Genomic DNA, 22,132 nt, shown 5'->3' on the forward strand with positions numbered 1-22,132 from the left:
TACACTTGCCTGCCATATTACCTGCTATAGCTGCATACCAGTTTTCTACGATTCATGCTCGAAGACACACAGATTCCTCTGCACCGAAACTCCCTGAAGTTTTTCTTCACTTAGATAATAAGTTGCTTTTGTATTCCTTTGACCAAAATGGATAACTTAGCCATGCTAAATTTAATCTTATTTATTCACATGTTGGACATAGGTATTTAGATCATGGTGAACCTCGGAGTTCTGCAGAAGGGTCACTGGACCCAAACATTAACTCTGCTTTCTGTCCACAGATGCAGCCAGACCAGCAGAGTTTTCCCAGAAATTTCTGGTTTTCATTCCAATTAATGTGCGCTGCCATTTGCTGTTTCTGTGTTCCACCTAAACAAATTCCATACATTATTCTTCTGATCTGGGATCCTCTCTTACTAATGCACCTAAACATTGAATATCCTTACATATTCAGTTTCTGCGATGGCAGTGAGATCGTTGTCTCTATTGTCCCTTTAGAACATCAACTTTGTTGTGAATGTTGCCTGCACTCAGGTAAACTGCCCTTAACTTTCTCTTTTTTGACATTATTCTGATGTATAAAGGTGGCAAAGCTGATTGGTTGTCCTTGAGAGCCCGATGCTATTTTTCACTTGGAATTATAAAGACGTTTTAAAGCACAACTATTTGTGAATCAATGTTTTCAGTTCTTTTCTGAAACTTTGGAGTTTCAAAAGCCCATGATCCACTGTAAGCAGCAGATAGCTGTGATTGTCTCCAATGCGTAAATACTTTGGATTTTCTTCCCAGTCAAACACTCTTGGTTTCCTTTTGACCTTTGACAGTCACACTACACAGGCTTGCTGTCACGCAGACTTCAGAATACTTGATGTGGTCCCCTTCACTTTATCTTAAATTTAAAACACAATCCCAAATCATCATAAACCTGATATCAAATCCTTAACTTTGCAATGATCCTCACTACTCAGTAAATGAAAATAATATCTTAACCAATATATAACACATTCTATTAAAATGTATGCACTGGTCAGCACTGCATAGTTAAAAGACTCCTTGATCAAAACATGTATCGCACGAGTAAAACCCCTTATAGCTTGCATAATTTGTTCAGATTCATCACTTTCATTGTTCTGTTTCTCAAAATTTGTTTTATCATGTGCAAAGCCTGTCTATTTGCTTTGGGCAGTTCCTGTACAAATGTACTATGAAATCATATCTGAAGCCTACGTTAATTGTTGGTTGGGCATTCTGGGATTCGTTCACCAATTTATTGTTGTTTCCGTTTTGCCTTCTGCTCTTACGCAGATTTGTTAAAGGCATTTACAATCTTATTCTGCCTGACTGTACTCATTCTCAGATCAATAGCTTTCTAGGCGTTAGTAAAGTTAAGGGATATGGGTCTAGTGCAGAAAATCTACATTGTTGAGAATATCACTATCTTCTCGGGTAGTCAGGGATGGGCAGCATAAACACTGGCCCAGCCAGGATGCCCACATCCCCTGATTCAGTTTTAAATATTATGCATTTAAGATGCTTGGAAATAAGTCCTGAGAAGTGGCCATTCCCTTCTGGATATTGAAAATGGACTGCTAGGAGGGGTACAGAGTACCAGGCATTATTCATGACTACTTAAGATGGGTCAGATTAGAAATATACAACCATTAAGTGGCCTTGACATCCACATTAAAGAAAGATCGAAAGTAAATGAGTGATAATTCAAAATATTTTGATGAGCTGAATATTATTTAAAATAACTTGCTAGTAAGAAAGCTCTTAAGAAACAGGAATAGATCATTTGGCCCCTCAGCCCTTCTTTGCCATTCAATACAATCATGACTTATCTCATTGTGGCCTCAATTCTACTTTACTGCCTGTGCCCTACAACCTTCGTGTTTCTTGTCAACCAACTATCTAACTCAGCCCTGAATATATTCAGTGACCTTGCTTCCACTGCTCTCTGGGGAAGAAAATTCCACAGACGACCAATGCTCTGCCAAATGAACTCTTCATCTTAGATGGGAGGATCTTTATTTTGAAATTGGACTGCATTGTTTCCCATCATGTGGGGTCTTCCTGCTGACATTTTCCAGCAATTTCTGTTTTTGTTTCAGATTTCCAGGATCCAGTTCTTTTGGTTTTTTTTTTGGAATCTAAACAACTTCCAAGAATCTATTCTGTCAAGCTCTATCAGAATCTTATATGTTTCAGTAAGAACATATAATCTTCTAAACTTCAACAAGAATAGGCCCAACCTGCTCATCTTTTCCTCCAAAGATAAACCCTTCATGCCAAGAATCAGCCTGGTAATTCTTCTGTGAACTCCTTCCAGCGCAGCTATATCCCTCGTTGGGAAGGAAACTCGAACTGTGCACAGTATTTCAGGTGTGTTCTCATCAATGCTGTGTACAGTTGTAATAAGACTTTGCTACTTTTACACTCCAATCCCGTACAATAAAGCCAACATGTAATTTTCTTTTCTAAGTGAACCTTAATGCTCATTTTTTTTGTGATCCATGCACAATGATACTCACTCCCTCTATTCAGCAGCATTTTGCTGTCTTCTTTTAAAAATAAAAGTTGTCTTTCTATTCTTCCCACCAAAGTGGACGCATTCATTTTTTACACATTATACTCCATCTGCCAAATTTCTGCCCACTTACTCAACCTATCTATATTCCTTGACAGACTTTTTATGTCTTCGCCACAACTAGATTTCCTACTATCTTTAAGAGATCATCAAATTTGGTTCAAATACAGCCAGTCCCTTCATCCAAGTCCTTAATATAGATTCAAAATAGTGAAGCCCCAATGGCACTCCACTCATTACAATCCACCAATCTGAAAATGCAACTCGTTATTTCCTGTTAGACAGTCTCTATCCATGCTAATGTATCAATTCTAAAAACCATGAACTTTTATCTAGTGGATAACATTTTATGTACCATCTTATCAAATGTCTCTTGGAAATCCAAATATACTACATCTACTTTATTCTTGGAGTCCTGCAGGGCTCTGTGCTAGGGCCTCGACATTTTCCAATTTATATCAATGATTTAGATGAGGGCAGTGAAGGCATGGTGGCTAAATTTGCAGCGACACAATAAGGAGGAAACTATGTTGTGAAGAAGACCATGTGTTTGAGAAGGGTAGATAGGCTGAGTGAGTAGACAAAAATCTGGCACATAGCGTATAACATGGAAAAAGCTGAAATTATTCACCTTGTCAAGAAGAGTGATAAAGCAGAGTATCACTGAAGTGGGGAATGGCTGGGGAAATCTGAGATATAGAGGGAACTAGGTGTTCTAGTACATGAGTCACAAACCATTAGTCTGCAGACACAGCATGCAATCAAAATGGCTAATGGTATGTTATCCTTTATTATGGGAGAAACACAGCATAAGAGTAGGGATTTCATATCTCAAACACTGTATGCAGTTGGCCTCCTTATTTAACGAAGGAAGCAAATGCAGTGAAGGCATTTCAGAGATTGATATCTGAAATGAGCAGATTGCCTTATAGGTTGGATGGACTGGGCTTCTTTATGCTGGCATTTGGAAGAGTAAGGGATGATTTGACTGCAGTGTATAAGCCCCTGATAGGTCTTGACAAAGGAGCCATAGAATGGATGTCTTCTATTGTGAGTGGATTCAGAACCGGGGACACTGTTTCAAAATTAGGGGACAGCCCTTTATAAATGTTTTCTCTCAGAAACGAGTGAATTTGGAACTCTGCTTTAGAAGGCTGTGGAAGCAGGGTCATTGAATATTTTTAAAGTGTAGACAGGGGAATCAAAGGTAATCAGTGATAGATGGGAATGTGGAGCTTGAGGCGCTGAAAGGACTACTTGTACTTTCTGTTTCCCTCCTTTTAAGGTGTTACATTTGTGGATATCCATTCCACAGAAACCTGTCCAGAATCTAGGAAATTTTGAAAGATAACCACCAATGTATCCAGTATCCCGACAGTCACTTCTTTTAAGCTGCTAGGATCAGACAGTTGGGTCCAAAGGACTTGTCAGCCTTTAGTCCCATGAGTTTTGCCTCTTGATTTCCTACTAATTTTGACTGTCTATTGTGTCTTCTACTGGAACAACTGATATAAAATACTTGGTGAAAGTCTCTGCTATTTCCCCATTCCCCATTATTAACTTTCCAGTCCCACTCTCTAAAGGATCAGTGCTTACTTCAGCTGGTTTTTGTATATTTGTGTAAGATTTTACTATTTTCATTTGTTTTTCATGCTAGTTTTCTCTCATACTTTGATGTTTACGCTATTTGTTTTCTTTTAGTCATCCTTAGCTCACTTCTAATACTTTCTCAACCTTCTGGTGTACCACTCGTCTGCAGAGCACTGTACACCTTTTCCTTAAATTGGATACTATTCTCAACTTTCTATCATTGACGATGGATGGTATATCCTTCTTGTGGACCTTTCTTCCTCAATGGAATATTTCTTTGTTGAAAGTTATGAATTATCTTCTCAAATGTCTGCCACTGCTTATCTGCAGTCTTTCAATCAGCATACCCTGTTCACTGTGGCCAATTCTGCCTTCATACCCTTGTGATTGCCTTTTATTTGTCCCTTTCTATTTTCCTACTTCCCTCCAATAACACTCCTTTATATTACCTTTGAATTAGGACATACAGCTCTCTTCTCTGTCTCTTCACCACCACCCTCCCCGCCCTCCATTTCTTCAACAGATTATGATTGTAGGTGTTGCTAAGTGCAGACCATTGTATAACTACCTGTTGTTAGCTCACACCAATCAGAGAATGAACCTTTTATCCCTAATCTGAGTTTCCTACCTCCCAGCATTACACAAGGTCAATTCTTGTTTATTCTAATAATCTCTTATGCAAAACCTCTAATAGATGTATCCAAATATTAACCTTTTTGAAGAATTTATTATGTAATTAGGATTGAATTCAGAACAGTGAAGGCAATGAGAGATATTAGCCCAAATCTTCTGGTCTGTGTCAGAATCTCCACGTTCTACCCGGATCGGTCAAAAGGTTGCTCACCAACCTTTCTGGCTGTAATTCCAAGTTATAGCAGTGCAGTAATTCATGCAGACAGAGGGTGAGGGGATCACCTCAGAGACCACACTCCCTTTTGCAGCAGTGGTGCCATGTTCCACGTTTAATGGTTCCAAAACCACCATGAGAGCTATTGAGAGAAGGTAAATGTGCACAGTAAGTGAAGGTGTATGGTGCCAGGCAGGTGGGATGCGCAGGGTTCCAGGTGAGTTGGGGGCTCAGGTGCCAGGTGGGTGGAGTAAGTGAGGTGCTAGATAAGTGGGGAGTACAAGTAGTTGGTGGATTTAGGTCTGTGGGGAATCTGAGAGATGTTGAGCATCAGGTGCCCATGGAAGGATCATGAAGAGTGAATCAGGACCCAGTTGGAGTAGTATATGAGGTAGGAGTTGGTTGATGGGGTGAGTCAGAGGCCAGGGTGCAGTGAGGAGTCTGGAAAAGGGGTAAATTGTGTATTATTGGGAGTTGAGGGGGTTGTATGTCTGTGGTGAGTCAGATAGGTCAATGTGATGGGGACCAGTTTTATAGTTAGCCAAGAATTAGAGCAGATTTCAATCCTGTAACATTTCATAGATAATATTAAAATAAGCTAGTCGGAACCCCCTTCAAAGTTTCTGACTCTAACTCAGATTTGGGGACTTTGTCAGAGGGTTCCTGGCACCAGGTAATTGCCCATCAGATGTTTCAACATTGCAGGAAATTCCAGTGAAGTAATCTTGATCAAGAATTCTGCATGGTCCCAAGGCACAACTCCTGCCTTCGCTGTTGCAATGACCAACTTCCCATAAGAACATCCAGGTCCTTTACTCCATTGCTGGCTCAGATTTTGAGTCTATTCAGACCTTTCCCTGCATTGCTAAGGCATAAAAATACTTCCACAATTTTAAAATCATGCTTTCTTGGCTGCACTTCTCAATAAAAGTTTATTTTAAATAAAAGTTTATTTTAAATAAAAGTTTAAGAAGATACAGGAACATTTGCCCAGTGCCAAAAACTGGTACCTGTCAATCACCCCTTTTCCCATTTCTGTTTGAAATGCATTGTCCCCAGGGCAGTAGTTTTTCACTGTAACAGTGATGTTCGCTTTCGTGCCATGTCTATGACAGATTAGAGTCTTACAGCATAGATACAGGCTCTTCAGCCCACCACTTCTATATCGATCAACAAACACCAAACTACGCTAATCCCATTTACTTGTTACTTGGTCCTTCATCTACTATGGCCCAGCATTTTAAATGCTTGTCCGAATATTTCTTAAAGTTACAAGAGTACTTGCCTGCACCACCCCCTCAGGAAGCACATTCCATATTTCTACCACCCTCTGGGTGAAAAAATATTTTGTCAGATCTCCTCCAAATCAATTATTCTTCACCTTAAACTCATGTCCTCTGGTCTTAGACACATCTACCACATGGGAAAGATTTTCAGGATCTACTATTGCTATGCCTCTCATACTTTTGTATATCTCAATCAGATTCCTCCAATCATCTCCACTCCCTCAAGCCCCCTCTGCTCTAGCCTATCCAGTCTCTCCTCAATTTAAACAGAAGCTCAGTTTTCCAAGTTACCCATAACTACTGATCCTTTAGAAAGAAACTTCTAGCACATAGCATCTTTGGGTTGAATGTACAGAGATGTCAGTGTATTTGACATGCTACTATTTCAGCATCAGTGTGATTTCAGACACACTCTCAATAACATTTTGACATGCTATAGTTTTGTTTTGGGATATGGTTGTGAGGAAAGATTCCTGAAGGGAACTCTCATTATACTGGCACACGGGTCAGTGTTCTGAGCTCCAATTTCACTGTAGCTCTGTGACCCATCTTAGTGTTCCACCTAAGGAACCCACCTCACTAAATGTCTGTTAAATCATGTTTCTGATACTGAGTGCCCACTTGAGCTGGTTCTGCCTAACAGACATTTGGTGGGAAGGTACTGGATTAATCTTCAAATCACAGCTTTACAGGCATGACTTTGTCAGTTATAGCAAATGTGTTCAGGTTTTCAGAGCTGCAAGGATGTCCAGTGTTCAAAAGGTCTATACAATAACAACTGTTTGCATGGAAAAGCAACCTGGTTGATGGGCTAGATGAATGTAACTGTTATTGTCCCACCCTCTTTGCCAGCATTGCTAGCTCCTCTGCTCTTTCCCACTTTTGCTTACCCTTTGCTTATGAAGCATGGAGGAATTAAGGGGCTTTTGCTCTTGACTTTGGTAGTTCAAAAATGGGGCACAGATGAAGTTGCTTCTTGGCTGGAGCTGCTCAGCTTGGGAGAATACAAAGAACGCTTCATTCGTCATGACATCCGAGGCTCTGAGCTTTTGCACCTGGAAAGGCGTGATCTGAAGGTATTTCCTTTACAGACCTATTTTCCCTTGCATTTGTACCCAACCCTTCTCACACCTTCTGTTTTCTGCTGTGCTTTGGCTTGGCTTGCTATATGTGATTGTATGATGGTGTATTGATATCTGTTAAACTATCACTATTGTTGGATGTGTGCATGTTTGGCAGTTGAAAATGGTGTCTCCACAAACCGTTTTGTACATTATATCTGGAAGTATTTTTCCTTAAAGTTCACAACTGTATGTTTTAGAAAATGCATAGTATGGTGGTATAGCTTTGGACAGAGCAGATTTTAGAAAAGATAAAATATCTACATTTGTGTGCCCTTAATTCGACTTTCTGTTTTGTATGCTGTCTGTACTTCTCCCACTTCTAACTTTCCTTGTGTTTTATAGTTTCTCATTCCTGACTGTCTCCGCAGTGCTTGCTGTGTCTGGATGAATGGTCAGGAGACGTTGGTGCAATTCCAGGACTGAGCAATCAGGATAGAATTCCCCACATTGAGAATAGACTGTGTAAGATTATTGTCTCCCACACTATCAACCACCATTCATGCTGTTAGTCCAAGAAATATCACTCTACATTTAAATGTGAATTTTCTGCTGACTCTCTCAAACCCACTTAGATAGAATTACTTTGAATTTATACCACGTACGCAGATCATTTCACCCAACAGATTTTTAATGATATTTATGCCTCACCACAAGCTTATTCCTACCCCACTTCACCTTACTTCATTTCATTCCATTAGTGTATCCTGTCATACCTCTCTTCTTCACATTGTTATTCAGCTCTCCGTTAACTGGATCTGTTTTGCCTCAACCAGTCATGATGTGGCAAGTTCCGTATCTTGCCATTCTGATCATAGAAGTTTCTCTTGAATTCCTTACTGGATTTATCAATGACTGTATTAAATTTTAGACCACTAATTTTGGACTTGCCAATGAGTGGAAATAGCTTCTCTACATCTCATCATTATTTTAAAGATATACATTTAGACCACACCTTAGCCTTTCGTTTTCTCAAGAAAAGATCACCAGTCTATTCTGTTTTTCCTGGAGTTACAGCCTGTCTGTTCTTCCCCTCTCCTTGTAAATCAATTTGGCATCTTCTCCACTGCCTTTACAGCCTTATTATGATATAGAAACCAGAACTCTGCCTGGTGTTCAGTGTGATCTAATGAACTACTACAGCTTCAGAATTCTATTCCTGTATCTGCAGATTCTAGTGCATTTTGTTTTCAGTTATACAGCCCTATTAACCTGTAGTTGTTTGTAAACTTGCGCCATTGGATTCCTTTGTGCCTCCTATCAGACCTGTTTCTCCTAGATTGAACTCCAAATAGCTGAAAATATCAGCATCTAATTCTTATGTCCACACTTTACCAAAGATATTAACAAGTTAAAAGTTACACATTTTATATAGATTCAATGACTCCTTTAAGCAGCAGGCACAAAAAAAAGCCTGTTTTCAAAGCCAGTACCATGAAAAAGGTGACTTTGTGATCTCCCTACAGCAGGGTGACCAGAATTACTCACAGTATTCCACAAATGGCCTAACCAATGTCCTGTAACATGACCTCCCAACTCCTATACTGAATGCACCGTCCAATAAAGGCAAGCGTACCAAATGGCTTCTTTGCTATCCTATCCACCTGCAACTCCACTTTCAAGGAACTGTGAACCTGCACTCCATGGTCTCTTTCTTCAGCAACACTCCCCAGGACCTTAAAGATTAAGTGTATAATTTCTGTCCTAGTAACTTATTTAATATAGCCTCCTTATAGCCAACAGACTGAATATAAAACTTCTGATTCCCCAAGGTTTGAATCCCAATTCACTGCCTCAAACACCAATCCCGTGGTTTGTTTCACAGAATCACAGAATACGTATGGTGCAGAAGGGAGGCCATTTGGCCCATCATACCTGTACCGTTTCTTCATTACCTACTGCCAATCTCCTGCTTTTTCCTTGTAGCCTTGCATACTATTTCTATCCAAGTAATCATCCAATACTGTCTTGAATGCCTCAGTTGAGCCTGCCTCCATCATATTTCCACACAGTGAATTCCATACCCTAACTACTCACTGTGTGGAAATGTTTTTCCTCATATCACCCTTGTTTCTTTTGCGCATCGCTTTAAATCTATGTCGTCTTGTCCGTGTTTCTTTGTTTTTATTTATTCACTCCTTGGACATGGGTCACTGCCTGGCCAGCATTTATTGCCCCACCACTGCAGGCCATGTGCTGTAGGTACAGCCACAGTACCCTAAGGGAGAGAATTCCCAGAATTTTGACCCAGCATCGATGAACGAACGGCAGTATATTTTCAAGTCAGGGTGGTAAGTGGCTTGGAGGGTAACTCTACAAGTGGAAGCAGCTTCTCCCTGGTCTATTCTATCCAGCCCACTCAGCATTTTGAAAAACTGTATCAAATTTCCTCCCAACTTTCTTCTTTCCAAGGAGATTAGTCCCAACCTCTTCAATATATCCTCTTCAATCTATCCTCATAACTGAAGGTGCTCATTCCTGGAACATTCTTGTGAATCTCTTCTGCACTCTCTCAATGAATTTGCATCTTTCCTATAATGTAATGTCCGCAACTGTACACAGTACTCCAGTTGAGGTCTAACTACTGTCTTACACCGGTCCAACATCACAACATCATGAATCATCCCAGCTTCCCTTGCGGGAACCTTCAAACACACACTTTCTGCAGGGAACATTGTATTTTGTCTCCATTGTTTCCACAGCAATTACACTTTTTCTATATTTAATACTATTCTTGTGCTTGCCACTCAACTGAGTGACAGACATAGGTGGGAGGCAAGTGGGATCTTTAAGAAAAGGTTCAAATCTGTAACAATGACAGTGGACATTGGAGTGGGAGGAACTGGATACACCACTGCCAGTGCCAAGAGTTTATCAGCATATTGGTTTGGTCACTTTTGGAATACTGCGTTCAGTTCTGGTCTCCCAGCTATAGGAAAGATGTTGTGAAATTTGAAAAGACTTACAAGGATGTTACCAGGGTTGGACGGTTTGAGCTAAGGGAGAGGCTGAATAGTCTGGGACTATTTTCCCTGGAGCATCGGAGACTGAGGGGTGACCTTATAAAAGTTTATAAAATCATGAGGGGCATGGAGACAGTGAACAACCAAGGTCTTTTCCCCAGGGTAGGGAGTCCAAAGTAGAGGTTTAAGGTGAGAAGGGAAAGATTTCAAAGGGACCTAAGAGGCAACTTTTTCACACAGAGGGTGGAGCATGTTTGAAACAAGCTGCCAGAGGAATTGGTGAAGGCTGGTACAATTACATTTAAAAGGCATCTGGATGGGTACATGAATAGGAAGGGATTAGAGGGATATGGGCCAAATGCTGGCAAATAGGAGTAAATTAATTTAGGATATCTGGTCAGCATGATCAAGTTGAACAGCAGAGTCTGTTTCTGGACATCTGTGTGATTCTATGACTCTATGACCTTTTCTTATTAAATATGCTTGTTCTGAACTACAACCAGAGAAAATAGTTTCTCTATCTGCCTCTTCGATGTCTTTCATTGTCTTACATACCTCCATTAGATCAGCTCTTAATCTCCTATACAAAATAAACTAAGTATAGGGAGAGGCTGTGGAGAGATTTGGAGAATTAGTAGTGAGTATCTGACAGTTCATGCTGAAACAGAGGGCACTGGCAAAAGAAAGTTGCTGATGCAAGCGTGGAGGCAGAGAGAAGTCAAGCTTTGAAGGAACTAAGGCATGGTGTTGGATTTTGATAAAGGGTGTGTTGGTGTAGTACAATGTGAGGAATGGTGCAGAGGTAGAAGAAGCCAGTTTTGTCAAGAGAATGCATGTCTGTGAGGAAGCTGAGCAAGATTACATGGTTGAATCTCCGTTTGGGATGGCTTCTGCAGAATTCGAATTCAGGCCCGGCACCTACAGATGTTGAAGAACCTGGCCTTAGTCTTACTGCGATTTACCTGGACTCAGCTCAATTTACAGTATATACAGATGGAAATTTTAAGAGGATGACAACAGCTGTTAGGTCATTGGAGAGGTAACTATATGTAGCTTGCAGGTTGTCATTCATATTCTGATGAACACTGATGCCATCTTACTACAGAAGACCACTGAAAGATAACAGATAGTAAGAACAAGAGGACCAAATGTAGACCTGTGGTTTACACAAGAGTTATTTGTGCAAGTATAGGAGAAGCCATATGGCAACTTGAAATGTGTCTCAAGTTGGAAGAGAACTGTTGTCCAGAGGTGGACTGAGGCTGAGACCATGGACAAGGATGATGTGGCCAATGGTGTTGAAAATAACAGAGGGGAAGAATTGGAAGACTAGCAGGAAGCTGAATTAACACCACTTTTAACTTTCACAGTTGTTTAAAAGTATCTCCAGCTGCAAAACCTTAAGATCCATGTTTTGAAACTTGAGTAGTGTCTGGAGTTACTGTAAAGCATCTGCAAAGCTGCGAACTACATGGTTAGTACATTTAACAAAGTGGTCCCAAAGCATATTAAGAGACAGAGAGGGAATGAAAGACTGCTAGGTAGCTTAGAAAGACGATGTACATAGTGGAGGAGTCCCTTGAGTCGAACACTTCGTTTTTCATTTTGGATGCTGGTTAGGATGATGGTGTGTCAGAGGAATGTAGCAAGAGCCATACATTGTAGCACAGCATGTGGCTTAACTGCACAGGTGAGGCAGAAGAATAGTGGAAGGGCAATAGTGGTAGGTGATCCAATAGTGAGGGGAACAGACAGGCATTTCTGTAGCCATAGACATGACTCCAAGATGGCATGTTTTCTCTGTCATGCAAGGGTCAAGAATGACATCAGAGCAGCTACAGGACATTATTTTGAGGGAAGGTGAAGATCCAGAGGTCATGGTCTATTTTGACACCAGTTTTACAGGGAGAAAGAGGGAGGAGTTCTTAAAAGTAGGTAGTTGTCTCAGGATTACTCCCAGTATCACATGCCAGTCAGTACAGAAATAAGAAGATGGCGCGAATGAAGATGTGGCTGAAAAGAATAGTACAATGGGGTGCTTTTAGATTTCAGTGCATTGGGATTGGTTCTGGGGCAGGTGAGACCAGTGCAAAGAGGACAGGATGCACATTAGCAGGACTGGGATTGATATCCTTTCAGGGAGATTTGCTAGTGCTGTTGTGGAGAACTTAAACTAGATTGAAATTAGATTTAAACTAGTTTAAACTGGGGAAGGGGAAGCTACAAGGGAATTCAGAGAGAATAAAAACTGAAACTGGCAACAGGAAGTAGAAAAGCTGTAAAGAAAAGTGGAAAGAAAAAGAAGCAAATCCCAGAGTCAAGCAATGTCGAATTACAGGATAGTGCTGAAAAGGCAGAATTAAAAGCACTCTATCTGAATGCATGCAGACACAAGGTAGGTGAATTGATGTCTCGATTAATAAGAACTAGGAGCAGGAATAGGCTATTTATCCCGTCCAGCCTGCTGTGACATTTAATACAAGCATGGCTGATCTCCTCTCGGCCTCAATTTCACTTTCTTCCCCATTCTTCATAATCCCTTAACCCATTACTAATTAAAAATCTATCTTCTCCTTACTTTTATTCAATGAATAGAAATAAACAAATGTGATTTAATTACCATGGCGGAGTTCAGGCTGCAAGGTGACCCAGACTGGGAGATGAAATTTAAAGGGTATTCAACACTTCAGAGGATAAGCTAAAAAGAAAAAGGAGGTGGGGTTGTGCTGACGATAAGAAATGGGATCAGTGCATTAGCAAGAGAGGATCTCTGATCGATAGAATAGAATGTGGAACTGTTTTGAGTGGATCTAAGGAACAACGAGAGTCAGCAAACGTTAGTAAGAATGGTTTCAAGGCCACCAAACATTGGTGGTGGTGTAGGGCAAAGTATAATTCAGGAAATTAGAAATGCATGCATGGGGAATGCGGTATTTATGGGTGACTTCAGTCTATATAAAGACTAGATAAATCTACTGAGCACCAATGCTGTGGGCATTGAATTTCCAAAATACATTCAAGACAGTTTTCTGGAGCAATATGTTGTTTCTATTTTCAATCGAGAATGGGCTAGTTAACAAGCTTATTCTTAAAAAAAAAGTTTAGAGGTGAGTAACCATAGGGTGACAGAATTACATTTGAAAAATATTAGTTCAATCTGAAACTCGGGTCTTAAACCTATACAAGGGCAATTATGAAGGTATAAAGATGAAGTCCATGACAGTGAATTGGAAAAATACATTAAAAGGTTCAACGATAGATAGGCAATAGTTAGTATTTAAAGAACTAATGCCTAGTTTTCAAAAAGCATACATTGATTTAAGTGAAAAATATCCAATAGGAAAAGTAAGAGACTCATGGCTAACAAGGGAGGTTATTAGGTCAAGGTAAGGTTGGTCATCGGTTTAGCTCAGGTGACTGGATGGCTGGTTTGTGATGCAGAGTGATGGCAACAGTGTGAATTCAATTCCCACTTTGGCTGAGGTTACCATGAAGTATTTTCATTCTCAACCTGACCCCTCCCCTGGGACGTAGTGACTTTCAGGTTAAATCATCATCAGTCTTCTCCAATGAGAGAGCAGCCATATGGTCTTATAAGGCAATGGTAACTTTACATTTTAGATCAAGGAAGGAGACTTATAAAGTTAAAATGTTGTAAGCCTGAGGATTGGGAGAATTTTATAATTTAGCAGAGGGATCCAAGAAATTTATAAAGAGAAAAAATAGAATATCAATGTAAAATCACAAGAAATGTAAAAACTGATTGCAAAACTTCTGTTGGTACGTAAAAACGAAAAGATTAATAAAGACAAATGCAGATTCATTTAGACAGGATTTATAATAGGAAATAGAGAAATGGTAGAGAAGCTAAATAAATATTTTGTGTCTGTCTTTATAATGCAAGAGTCTCGTGAGAGTATAGAACTGAAAGAAATTAGTACTAGTAAAAAAAGTAGTACTAGAGAAAGTAATGGAACTGAAAGATGACAAATCCCCATGTCTCCATGACTTTCACCCCAGATTGTTTGAAGAGGTGGCTACGGAGATATTGAATGTATTTTAAATCATCTTTCAAAATTCCATTCATTCTGGCATGGTAGCTGAAGATTTGGAGGTTGCAAATCTGGGGTATCGCCAAGATCAATGCTTCAGCTCCAGCATTTCATGATCCATGTCAATATTTAGATGCAGGGACCAATTGCAACAATTCCAAGTTTGTAGATAATAAATAAAAAGCTTTTGGGAATGTGAGTTCAACTATAGAATCCCTACAGTGTGGAATGAGACCATTCAGCCCCTCAGTGTGCAAAGAAGATTTTCGAGGATGTTGCCAGGACTAATAGGCCTGAGTTATAGGGAGAGGTTGGCCAGGATAGGACTCTATTCCTTGGAAACTAGCAGAATGGGGGGGTGATCTTATTGAGGTGTATAAAATCATGAGGGGCATAGATAGGATGAATGCATATAGTATTTTTTCCAGGGATGGGGAATTGAAACTCGAGGGCATAGGTTTAAGGTGAGAGGGCAACGATTTAAGAAGGATCTGAGAGGCAACTTCTTCACGCAGAGAGTAGTGCGTATGTGGAATGGGGTGCCAGAGAAAGTGGTTGAGGCAGGTACTATAGCAACATTTAAAAAACATTTGGATAGGTACATGGATGAGGAGGGTTTAGAAGGATATGAACCAAATGTGGGCAATTGGAACTAGCTGAGTGGTCACCATGGTCAGCATGGACTAGTTTGGGCTGAAGGGCCTGTTTCCATGCTGTATTACTGTATAACATCCGCTCTGACCCTCCAAAGACCATCCCATCCAGCCCCAGACCCCACCCTATCCCCATAACTCTGCATTTCCCTTAGCTAATCCACCTAGCCTGCACATCCCAGGACATTACAGGGCAATTTAGCATGGTTAATCTACCTAACCTGCATATCTTTGGACTGCAGGAGGAAACCAGAGCAGCTGGTGGAAATGGGGAGAATGTGCAAATTCCACACAGTCACCCAAGCTGGATTTGAACCTGTGTGCTTGGCGCTGTGAGGCAGCAGATGCACAGAGGCTTCAAAAGGAGAGGTTGAGTGAGTGAGCAAGAGCATCATGGTTAGAATATACTGTGGATAAGTGTGAGGTTATCCAGTTTGGCGGGTGGAACAGAGTTACGGAGTATTTCTTATTTCTTCTTAGTGAGAAATTGGAAATTGTTGATTTCCAAAGGGACCTGGGTGTCCTTGTTCATAAATCACTGAAAGCTGGCATGTCTGTGCAGCATATAATTTGGAAGGCAAATAATATATTAAAGTTTATTGCAAGAGGATTTGAGTAGAGGAACAAAGAAGCCTTGCTGGTGAATCTGCATCTGGAGTATCGTGTGCAGGTTTGTTTCTTTTACCCAAGGAATGATTTTTTGCTATCAAGGGAATGTAGATAAGTTCATCACAGTGCTTCCTGGGATGAGATTTGTCCAATAAGGAGAGATTGAGCAGACTGGGACTGTTGTTTAAAAACTTCACAGAATCATTAAAGAGATAGACAGGGTAGATGCAGCAAGGATGTTTCCGCTGGCTGCAGGGTCTAAAACCAGGGACAGTGTGTCAGAATAAAAGGACCATTCAGAACTGAGAAGGGGAGGAATTTCTTCACTCAGAGGATAGTGATTTTTTTTTTGGAATCCCCTGCTTCTACTGAGGACTGTGGAATCTTATTCGGTAAATAAGTTCAAGACAGATTGATAGATTCTTTGAATAACAGAAACAGGCTTGAGGGACCAAATGGCCAAAATCCTCTCTCATGTTCCTAAGCTGAGTTCTGAGGAGTCTCAGATTTTGATCTTGTTTCTTTTGAATGACTTGTTCAACCTGGGTCTTCTTGGAAGAGGTTAAGCAGGGAAAGAGTGAAGATGAAAACTATTCGAAAACCTAAATCACATTTTTGTGAATGGTTGCATTTCTGGTTACCCTGTCTCACAGTTGGTTTTTATGTTGATGCAAATCCCAATCTGACCAGAGTTCCTATTTAAGAAGGGTGTCAATCTCTAGTACATCCACTGATTCTCAAAACTTTCCCCCCGTTTTGTTTCAAACAGACTTCAGGCTGGTACCAATACTCAGATACATCCTAATACTCAGACTGAGCTTTTTGTCTGGACAATACAAATAACATTGATCTCCATACCCAGCAGTCTAAAGTTGTGTGATTGCATTGCAGCCCTTAGGGGATATTTGAAATAGAGACACACCCACTTCAACGCGATGGTCAACAAAGCACAACAATGCCTCTACTTCCTTAGCAGGCTAAGGAAATTGAACCTATCCAGAAAGACTCTTACTGGTTTTTATAGATGCGCCATACAAATCATCATACCTGGATGCATCACAGCATGATCTGTTCTTCCCAAGACTGCAAGAAACTACAGAGGGTCATGAACACAGCCCAGTCTATCATGCGAATTAGCCTTCCATCCATTGATTCCACTGCCTTGGGAAAGCAACCAACCATAATCAAAGACCCCTCCCACCTCTGTTATACTCTCTTCCACTCTTTTCCATCATGCAGAAGATAAAGAAGTTTGAATGCACGTACGAACAGACTCAAGAACTATTTCTTCCCCGTTATCAGACTTTTGACCTCTCAAATGTTAATGTTGATCCCTCTCTGCTACTGTAACACTATATTCTGGACTCTATTCTGAACCCTGATACACTTTGTGTGGTACGATCTACCTGTATAGCATGCAAAACAATACTTTTCACTGTATCACGATATATGTGACAACAATGGATCAAACCAAACTCAAACATACTGGCATATATATATATGTATATATATTATATATATAGACACGTAGGGAGTCTTCTACTGTAACTATAGAAAAAGTTCCTGGAGATTAAAAACCAACATTGCACTTTGCAGAATTTGTTGAAATGATAGCAGTGGTATGATTGATGTACAATTAATGTGTGCACAAATTGCCCAACGGTTAGTGTGGTGGAATAGCTGCCCCATGAATTACAGATTGCTGTTCAATTTTCACTATTTCACTGTTAGCTTTTCAAAAATTACATCTCACCCCTCACCCAAACCTCCCTATGATTTTTATAATGTTGCTGCAATCCATTCAGCAAACCGTGGAAAGGTAATTCTCGTAATTAACAGTGCATGTGGCCTTTTAACCTCATGGTAACTATTGATGACTGCCAATCAACTTACCTTGCCAAAAAATGAACAATTAGATGTGTGGATTCTAATTCCTTCAAGAATTTGGAGATTTTAAATGTGTCACATTTTAAATTCGGAATTTTATTCTTACTTTACCTGCCTGGATCTTTTTCGCTTTCCATTAATCAAATCTTTCTCTCCCTCTCTTTATTTCTCCTTTCGCACCTGATTTGACTGTAATCCATCTTCCCTCCCAGTCTTTCCTCTGGTTATTTCTCAATCCTTAAATCTCAGTGGTTGTGGAGGTAGTCTGTATTGTCCCACTGCCATCCTTGCCATCCAGTTACCAGCTTACACTTCCAGCAGGCTAGACAGCAAAATTGTTTTCAGATGAAGATTGAAGTGAACATATCAAATGAAACACACCATAAGATGCCCACGCAGGCAGGATACGGCTATTGCAGTGAAATAATGCCTTCATGTGTGGGTTTTAATCATTTCAGTATGAACATGCAGAATGAAGTATATTGTGCAGGAATTATAGCAGCAATTTGTGCAGAAGATTTTGCCCCAAATTGCAATCCAATAAATGAGTTAATCTGATTTTTAACGAAGGAAGAATGCTGACCAAGCTGCTAAAAAATTCCTTTTTGTTCTTTGAAGTAGGGCTGCTGAATCTTTGACACTCGTGAAGAAGTGCCCAAGCTTTGGGTAAATTCAGAGCCAGTTTTCCAGCCGGCAGCTGTCTGCTGTGAGTGTGGGCTCAGTCAGCTGAACCCAGTATTTTATCCTGTGAAGTGAATAGATTGAGGTGAGGGAAAGTTGTATCCCTTACAGGGCCAATTGTTATTCATTGGCAGCATTCTCACTTCTGAGTTAAAATAATGTGTAACCAAGTCCCACTCTGGACCATTTGATACGTATTGTCGACCCGATACACCAGTGCAGTACTGAGGGAGATATGCACTGTTAGCGATGCTGTTGTTTGAAAAAGTCATTAAACCAAATTTCTCAGATGGCTCTCCCATGACTCTATTTCGAAGGAAGCCAAAGGAGTTCTCCTAGGTGTTTTGGCCAATCTTTATCCCTCAGTCGACATCCCAGAAATAGATTTTCTGGTCATTATCGCATTGCTGTTCGTTGGATTTTGCTGTTCCAAATTGCCTGCTGCACTTCCTACATTGCAACAGCAACTATAATTATTTACATTGGTTTGCTTTAGCATTTTGGAGCAGTGTGATGCTATGACAGGGATTGTGGAGGTTTCTCTGTTCTTTCTGCCACAATATTCTGAGGGTGGGACAGGAAACCCAAGAAATTTGGGACTAGAGATGCATGAAGTGCTAGTAGACCAGGAGATTAAAAGCACCAGGATAAATATTTATGCATCTCCAGAAGAAGTGAAGAGTTCAGAACCAACCGGAATCAAAAGGTCTTTAAAGGCAACCAATCCAAGTGCACATACAGAAAGAACAGTACATGATGACTGCAACAGAAGGCCAGGTTGTTTTAACTTTGTTCATCTTTTGTTGTTCTTTTGTTGTCTGCAATATTGAGATTTTGGTCTGACCAACACAGATGCCTTGTTATCGCATGGCCTTGCGGTTTCTGTGAAGACGGTGCGTATCAATAAAGTGTGAGGCAAACATGCATTTATTTCTTTTTCTTCTTTCAGGATCTGGGGATAACGAAAGTGGGCCACATGAAGCGAATTCTCCAGGGAATTAAGGACCTCAGCAAAAACACTTCCATGCCAGAAGTGTAGCTGTCCTGGTGCTATCTCAGAAAATAGTGGAACATTGTACAGACTTCTCCGGGGAGTCTGGTGACATTCTGCAGGTTTTCTGCTCAGTAGGATTTGTGACCTCGCTGCGTCACAGGGTGCAATGTTCAGGTGTTTGCTTCAGTTAATATATTCTTTTTCTAACCTTAAACTGTCTTGAGTTTCACTGAGGGTTTTGTGCCAACACATTGACCCTCAGCAGCCATTTTAGATTGTTGTAATGTGACAAGTCCTAATATGCATCAGTAAACATTGGTTTACATTGAACTGCGTAACCCTCCTGGAAACAAGGATGCTGCAAAATGGTAAATAGGTGCAAAATATTTCAGGACTTCCTTCTGCGAGGGCTGTGGATCCAAAAACGGCTTGTTTTATCACAGTTACATATCAATTTCATGCAGATTAATTGCCTTTATTGCTTTAGAAGGTGGAATTGGTTTGTATCCTGTACAATATTTGGAGCAGATGCTCCTATCAGTGTTTCTTGACCTGTGAATACGGTCTGTGGAACATATCACTCAGTGACCAAGGCATCTAATCCAGACTGATGTAGGAAGCACATGCAGTGTAGCATGCATGCAGATTATACCGCACGGTGTGCCTGCTTGAACTCTTTCTAGGATTGCATGACATATGCCTAATGTTTTTTTAAAAAAGAAAAACACTTGAACAAGTTTTATATATGTTTAATAGAGAGTAACTTATTAATGCTGAAGTGTTTGTTAATGAAAAATTGTCTCTGCTCCTCAGCTATATTTTGCATGAGTGTACTTCTTTGGCAAGGACTGGTTCACACAAGACTGTAGGTTTGTGTCACCCATTCCAGAGAGTGCAGCCGACCCACTTGCTTGATTAAAGGCAAGTTGATGGCTCTTTATTCAGGAACTCGGGTCACAACAGGGTAGCTCTCAACATTAGCATCTCCAAGATGGATGTATTTTTCTATGTCGTTATGTGTGCACAGTGTGCAAACACAAACACACATGTATTTGCTGGCAATATAAGATTTTGGGAATCTCATGGGCAGGAAAAGCAATTATTGTATTTTGACCTCAGCAACCAATACAGGCATTTAATCACAAAAAAAAAACAGGGATTGCTACTTTATTTTTTGCCCTTATTTTAGGTTAAAAAGCAGCTTTATGCATAGTCTGTAAAGCTCCCGGTGAGCTTCCACCGAACAAACCCAAGAAAATAAAATAACGGAATAGAAAATATTTTTTATAAAACACAAAGGTGTTTTAGTCCTGATAAACAATCAGTGAAGAAAGAAACATGCATTTATTCACAGAGGGCTACTTTACAGGTGTATACCTCCAAACCTGACCCTCACCCTGTGTTTGCAAGTGTCCCTTTATATGTGCTCAAGTAACCATACAATTAGTACCCTCCACATACTTCCTTAATCTCAGTTGATACAGTTAACAAGAAAGAGGACTGATTTTACCTGTGCAGGTGTGTGCAGAGAATCAAATAGGATCATGCATAGTTGGAGGGCAGGTTCCCTGCCCCTTTTTTTTGGGAAAAATCTCTCATGCCCTTTCCTGTTGCACTGTAATATTCTCATTTTTATGTACAGGACATATTCGGTTCCCTTTTGAAAGTTGGTCCTGTAATTCTTCCAGCAGCCTTCACAACTCACGGAGCAAAAAAAAAAAATCCTCATCCCCACCTGCTTGAGGTTTTGCCAATTATGTTAAAGAGTCTTGCTGGAAATACCTACTTCTAAGGTTATCAGAATTCATTATGATATTTTGCAAAATCTGCTACAAACACGGTTATAGAAGCTGATGACAACCAGATCTATCTTACCAATGCCTCTCCCAGATCATTTACTTTCCTCTGTACAGCCACCTGCTTATTCAGCATCCACTGTACAGCTGTCCTTTCATCCTGACAGATGTTAGGACAGCTGGAGCTATTGCCTTCATCCAACTGCGTACCCGTACTGTCAAGTCCATCCCCTAGCTCACCCATTGCCTCAGACAATGCATAATCCTAGTATTTTATCTAACCCTAAGCCTACATTTGATCCTGTCTCCTGTCTATCACAAAGAATCACACCCTCACACCTAAATGGTTTCATCTTTTCAGCCTTTACCACCACACATCTTCTTCTCAAACCTTCATCACATCTTGACTCTCCAAAACCTCCAGCATCTCCAAATTTCTGCTATCCTTGATCCGTTTGACACCAAAACATACCCTGTCAATGCTAACTCAATGGAGGTGACCAGTTAGCTCAGTGGGCTGGATGGTCAATTTAAGATGTATTGTGATGGCAACAGCACAGTCTCAATTCCCACATTGGCTGAGATTACCATGAAGGTCCTACCTTCTTGATCTTGCCCCTCGCCTGAGGCATGGCAACCATCAGGTTAAATTCACTGCCAGTCGTCTCTGTCTGAGAGAGCACTCCTTTAAACCCGTGGGACTATGATGATTTTACTGTCTAAAGTTTAAAATTCCCATCCTTTATAAATCTTGACACATCCCACCTCACTTCAGGTTAGAGGCTAGGAATCCTGCAGTGAGTAACTCCCCAAAGCCTGTCCACCACCTGCAAGGTACAAGTCAGGAGTGTGATGGAATACTCCCCACTTGCCCTGGATGGGTGCAGCCCCAACAACACTGAAGAAGATTGACACCATCTAGGGTAAAGCAACTTGACTGACAGGAAACCCATTCACCATCTTAAACATTCACTCCCTGCATCGTCTACAAGATACACTGTAGAAATTCACCAAGGACCCTACCACCTGAAAGGACAAGGGCAGCAGATATATGGAAGCACCACCA

The 22,132-nt window shown here is 40.5% G+C and overlaps 1 protein-coding gene across 1 annotated transcript in view; it reads left to right on the plus strand.

Moving 5' to 3' along the window:
• The window catches only part of LOC109919377 (diacylglycerol kinase eta-like), a 139,952-nt gene extending 117,843 nt beyond the window's left edge, over positions 1–22,109 (plus strand). The window contains exon 18 of the mRNA XM_048602936.1: positions 19,226–22,109. Coding sequence (XP_048458893.1) covers positions 19,226–19,278 — 53 coding nt within the window. The 3' untranslated portion in view covers positions 19,279–22,109. The remainder of the gene's footprint in view (positions 1–19,225) is intronic.
• Positions 22,110–22,132: the final 23 nt, after the last annotated feature.

This window comes from Rhincodon typus, chromosome 11 (genome assembly GCF_021869965.1).
Source record: "Rhincodon typus isolate 14 chromosome 11, sRhiTyp1.1, whole genome shotgun sequence".
Lineage (NCBI taxonomy): Eukaryota > Metazoa > Chordata > Chondrichthyes > Orectolobiformes > Rhincodontidae > Rhincodon > Rhincodon typus.